This window comes from Adelges cooleyi, unplaced genomic scaffold (assembly GCF_023614345.1).
Source record: "Adelges cooleyi isolate 19-005CV unplaced genomic scaffold, UGA_ACOO_1.1 ACOO_flye_CR_arks_rails_tigmint_CR_PRNA_106, whole genome shotgun sequence".
NCBI lineage: Eukaryota > Metazoa > Arthropoda > Insecta > Hemiptera > Adelgidae > Adelges > Adelges cooleyi.
In genome coordinates, this window is record NW_026095759.1 from 394,973 (window position 1) to 400,977 (window position 6,005).

At 26.9% G+C, this 6,005-nt stretch overlaps 1 protein-coding gene across 3 annotated transcripts; it reads left to right on the plus strand.

Moving 5' to 3' along the window:
- Nucleotides 1-331: 331 nt before the first annotated feature.
- Nucleotides 332-5,198, plus strand: LOC126837336 (osteocalcin 2-like). Of its 3 annotated transcripts, XM_050571224.1 has the most exons (7): nt 371-469; nt 534-723; nt 954-1,052; nt 2,993-3,076; nt 3,199-3,593; nt 3,677-3,882; nt 4,802-5,196. In XM_050571224.1, exons 3-7 carry the CDS (start codon nt 976-978, stop codon nt 4,892-4,894), a joined length of 855 nt encoding a protein of 284 aa, XP_050427181.1. In that variant the 5' UTR covers nt 371-469; nt 534-723; nt 954-975; the 3' UTR covers nt 4,895-5,196. The 3 variants fall into 3 exon arrangements, with proteins under 3 accessions (XP_050427162.1, XP_050427172.1, XP_050427181.1); XM_050571215.1 differs by lacking the exon at nt 534-723 and having other exon boundaries at nt 350-469; XM_050571205.1 differs by lacking the exons at nt 534-723; nt 954-1,052 and having other exon boundaries at nt 332-469; nt 4,802-5,198.
- The last annotated feature ends 807 nt before the right edge of the window (nt 5,199-6,005 follow it).

Consider the following 6,005-nt stretch of genomic DNA (forward strand, 5'->3'; position numbering starts at 1 on the left):
AAAATGTTATATTACACTTAATAGTGTAATATAATATTAATACTTAAGTATTACGATTACATGGCGGGTTACACAAACGTTCATTAAAGGTATAATGAATTAATAGACGTTTAGTGGTTTCTTCAACATAATTTAGTTGCCCGTGATTGATCCATTTAATTTTAATTAACCATTCAATGTATTTTTATGCAACCGGCAATAGTACATTATTGTACTATTGTATATTATTTCCCGCCTAAATCGAGTTTTGAAAATCTCTTGTTTTATTTTAATAAAAAAAATTATTTTATTGATAACATTCTTATCAGTCTTAGTTTTCGAAAATCGGTCATGTTTTTGTACTGATTATAATGCTTTATTGTTTACGTCTCTTATTGAACGACTTACACGACAGATTTATTAAAAATTATATTTTTATTTCCCAATCTGAACATATTGAATTTATTAAAAAGCTCCGTTCATGTGCCAGGTATGAAGTATAATTTAAATATATTTATCCATGTGTGTATTATATTTCAAACCGTTTGTTGTAGACACTTTTAAATGGTATAAGTAAACAAAAATCATGCTACCGAATTGATATGAAAGTTACCTTTCGTTCATTCAAGCAAAATGTTTGGTGTGTTAGACGTATTTTATGCTCATAACACATGTGTGTATGTATATATTTGAGGAACGGCGAACCGCAGTAGAATAAAGCGGCAGTGTTTTGTTTCGGGACAGGTGACCCCAATGAAAAAAACACAATAACTAACTCCATATCTAGCTAAATATCAAACTATTTTTTTTATCAGTATTATGTTATGCTAAAAGTCAACGTTCAAAAATGTTCTTCGTTAAGCAAATAGAAAAACATAAAATCAAACGCGTAGAGTAGATACAAATTTTGTACAGATTTCCTTTGTTATCGTAGACGTCTATTTAATGATAATAATTATGTTTAATACTTACAGGCCGTAAATTCTGGAAATTAGAATGAGTAAGTATACGAGTGGCTCGAACTCGCGTGACAGAAATAGAAGTTATAGTCGTTATTATAATCGAAGACACAGGTGAGCATCAATATTAATTTTTCTCAATGTTCGAAATCGGGTTTTTTTTTAGAATGATTAATGTAGGTAATTACATTTATTATACGTTTATGTATCAAGGTTACATAGGTTTTATAGTAAAAATGTACGTATACAGAAGAACCACGATTATCCAAACTAACTGGGACCAGACCTGGTTCGGATAGTCGATAGTTTGGATAATAAAAATTTTTTTTTCACCTTAAAAGTATAACTAGAAAAAAAGAAAAAGAAATCGTGCATAATTTTTGTTAATATCTTAAGAATTTGTATTTTAATATAACAGATTTACAAATAGTATATAATAATAATATATTCAATAAAAGTTAATGCAATAGTTATAATTTTTCATTGCTGAGAAGCAGCGACTGGCTTTTGAGCAGCTAAATTTTTTCGTGCGTGTTGACGTACAGATAACAGAACGTTTAGATACGCCAAACACAATATTTGAATTATAGAGTGTACGGATAACAGAGGTTATTCAGATAATCGAGATTCTACTGTATCTTACGTGTATTTTCTGACTAAAATAATATTTCTTTATTAATACCACAATAAGTCGTCAGTTAATTTACATTTTTTCCTATTGTTCTAAACCTTAAACTTGATGTTATTTAATCTTATTCTCATAAGTTCTACAAACTGTATTTACTTTAGTTGTATTTATTCACATGTAAATGTTCTGTTCCGCCTGGTAGTAGTGCAAGTAATGCATAGTGCAAACACACTTTGAGATTGTTACTTTTGTGAATAAATGATCAATTTTACAAAATGTATCATATTACCAAAAAAAAAAAGAAGTTGAAATTTTGTTTTACATAGGCTATTACATTACAAAAAGAAAAACCATTATTCAGTAAAAAAATATAAAGTTTTGCGAGCTGTTGAAATAATATCAAAAACATTTAAATGATCATTGTTTTAGAAAATGTTCATGAAAATGAATAGTAATAATGTGAATTTAAATAAAAAAAATAAATAAAAAATTATTGTTCAAAATGTAGCTGGTTTTGACTGATTCTGTAATCAATAAACAACAGATTTAATTTTAAGTTATTTTCTAATATTTGTGTTATTAATATTTGATTTCCTGCCTGAATGGGATTTTTAATATATTTTAAGTATAAAATATATATAAAAAAAATTGTTTGCAACAATATTATACAAATTTCTCTTAATAAAACAAATATACTTTGTATAAAGTTGGTTGATTTCTTCTGTTGACAGCTGGTAATTTAGTGGGTTTAAAAATATACAAAAAGTATGTAACCTTATGTACAAATATATTCTATATTAAATATAACAATATATGATTCTTATTTTGTAAGTGTTTAAAAATTATATTTAAAATACTTAAAAACTATTTGAAGAAAAATTTAATTAAATTGAAAGTTTGGTTCGAAGAAAATGCTAAGAACGAATCTGTACATTTTACAGTATCAATGAAAAACAAAATTGTTATAAATGGGTTTGATAAACAATACAAAATCTGGGAAGTGTTATGATTCTTAAAATAGGTGTAGATTAGTTTATAGCTATTAATATACAAATACATCTATGTAAGTATATACTTAACCGTCGAAAGGCAGCTCCTAGGTCTAACTTTAGACATTGGATTAGTGACCTAACTGATCGACACTGGAATTAGTTTTTTCAATTCGGCATGCCTTAGAGAAATTTTAAGTGAAATGCTCACCAGTGTCAGTTTTTTATTTAATTTATTTTTTTACCTAATACCTGCTATGTTTGTTTTATTGATGGTCATTCATTTTTAAAAATTCAGTATTACTTAAAATAAAATAAACCAAAAAATAATCAATAAACAAATATATTTTTTCTATTTATTTGTTATTTTATTTTAGCAATGAAAAATCTACAATAATTTGTATTTTACTAAAATAATTGTAATATTTTTTTAACAGGAGTCCATCGTCGAGTTCCGATTCATCGAACGACGATTCGAGATCGTCTAAAAAACATCACTCGAGTTCCTACAAATCTAAAAAGTAACAAATCAATGAATTAATTTTACATGGAAATTCAATGCATATTTTAGAAACACATTTTTATGTATTTTTTCAACATATTAATTTATTTGTAATTTTGTTTTGTTTTTGTATATTTGTAGGTATAAAAAAAAATCAAAATCGTCAAAATCAAAACGGAGATCAGATAGTTCGTCAGACAATTATGCACCATCTAGACACAAATCCTCGTATTCAAGTCGGTACTATCAAAGAGATAAATCTTCAAAAAATCACCGCAGAAGCAGCTCGTCTACAAGTAGTTCAAGTAGTTCAGAATCTTCACACAGTGATAATAAGCACCGCAATTCCAATACTAGTGAAAAAAGTAAAAGTTCGCAATCACAATACCGATCAACTTCCAATGCCGGCAACAAAGAAATCACTGTTAAACCCCAGTTAACTTCAAATGCTGGCAATGGCGAGGTTACAGCTGTTAAATCCGAAATAAATGACAATACACAACCAACCATAGATTGGCTTCAAAACAATGATTGCGGTAGGTGTACGGTTAAAATACACTGTTACATTATACACTTTATTACAATTCACAGTTCTCAACTTTTTAATATACTATTTCAGACGATGCGATGAATCTGGAAAACGCAATCGAGCAGATTAATCAAGAAGGATTTGTGTTTAAAGTGTTCAAGCCACAGTCGGAACAAAAGAAAGAAGACGAAAGCATAGAAGATATATCTAAAATTTCTGAAGAAATTATCAATAGTTTACCGATTGAAGAATCTGCTTTTATAATTACCAATCGTGATCGGCTGTTACATTCCAAAGTAATCATTGTTTTTTTTTTATTCGACTGTTTATTTAACTATTTTAGCTCTGCTGCGTAGCTGAGAAGACATTGTTTTTACAATGATGTGTTTTTATTATTTGACGAGAGCGAAAAATCCCCAAATGAAGACGAGTTAAAAAAAAAATCAAATTAAAACAATAATAATAATAAAATAAATTGTCATCTATTCGTTACATCTGATATTTTCTTATTAGCTTTACTATTTATTATAAAACCTGTCATATATTAATACATTTGAACTTAAAAAAATAAAAAATGATTATGTAATAATATTGATAAACCCCAAAATAATATCATTAGCTCTTTTCTCTAAAATTAATAAAAACATATACTTTATTTCCCTTCTTCGAGCAATGTTTTCAGGCTTTGGTCAAGGTAGATCTAAAATGTGGCTATAACGTGTACGATTTCCTTAAAAACCTGTTATCAAACTTATTTTTATAAACGGAAACCCAAAAATAAAGAGGAAAATTGCATTTGACTGTTATAAATTTCTCAGTTTCTATTAGTGAGTGAAACAACAGATATTTGAAAATATTTTCATTATATCGTTGACTAATATTTGCCTATTAGTAACAATAGCAAATAACTTAACGAAAAACCCAACCAAACCTAACAGAATATTAAATGAAATACAATTTCAAACACGTTTTGTCCTTTACAATAATTTTTAACGTCAACCCTAATCGTATCCACCGTAATACTGAAAATACAATATCAAATGCATTATCGTCATTACTCATTATAATGCTTTTATCGATACTTGGGTTTCTAACATCTATAAATTTACACCAAAGCGTTAAAATGATTCCCGTAAATCTGTGACCTCTCACCCCATTAAACTATATTTCCACTATGCTCTGACCACTAAACTGGCTTTTTTTTTTTTATTGCAGTATAAACTATTAACGAAACAAGAAAGAAGTATCAACTGGGCAAAACATTTGTTCTCATCTGTCGACTTATTAGAACACAATGTCGGTGATTGAAAAAGCTAATTGTAATATGTTTATATAGACTTTTTTTTTACAAAAAACACAATGACAATTTACCAAGAAGTTGTACGTAACTTTACAATAAAATTCATATTTTATAAATTTAGCATTTAACAATTTTGTAAGTACTTATGTATAAATTGTTTTTTTCTAATAATATACCACATTTGAAACGAAAGAACTGTATAAACTGCAACCGCAACGCTTTATACTAATGACTTATGTTATTTAGTTTTACTAGTATTATGACACTGTTGTGTTTTCTTTATTATAATTGGCTCTATATGACATTTAGTAAATGCTGTATTGAATTTTTGTGATTATTATTATACTAAAATTAAATGTCTCAATTAAAATGTTAAAAAAATTATTTTAAATGAAATAATTATTTTTTTAAAGTTATACTGAAGTATGCATTGGCTTTATTAGTTTTCCAATAAAATCTATAAAATACAATTATTATCCACCTATATTATATTAATTACCTACGAATTGTCTTATAATATGAAATTTAATTTTACTCCGTTATAAGATGGACACTTCATTTTATAGAGCGAATTATTTTTCTGATATAACCTGAGGTAGGGATTTGTAAGTCCTAAACATATTTTTTTTCAAATTAACAACTAATCAAATAAAATTTAATACTTTGTTTTGCATCTGACAATCAACGTGGGCATGCTTTGGTCTTCGATCGATGTTGACCGATTTTGGTGTTAACAATAGTCCGTTCCTTTGGCTATATAGTATAATATGTTACAATTAACAATAACAATGTTTGATGTTACTAGTTTTTTTTTTTTAAATAATGCAATAAAAGTACACGATCAGAATGGTGTAAAATTAAGTTGGTTTGAAATTTCAAATTTTTGTACAATATAATTTTGAGTAGCATATTATGTGTGTTGTAATAACGTACCACACACAGTTAGGTTAGGAAATGAACAAATAAATGTATTAAATCAAGAATTCTTTACACCGAACCACTCACCTTTTTTCAAATAGGTACATTTAAATTTTTAGTTATTTTAACATTAAATATGGGTATATTTATTTTTTAACTTGTAGCTTATTAATAAAAAAATTATAACCTATGTTAGAATTG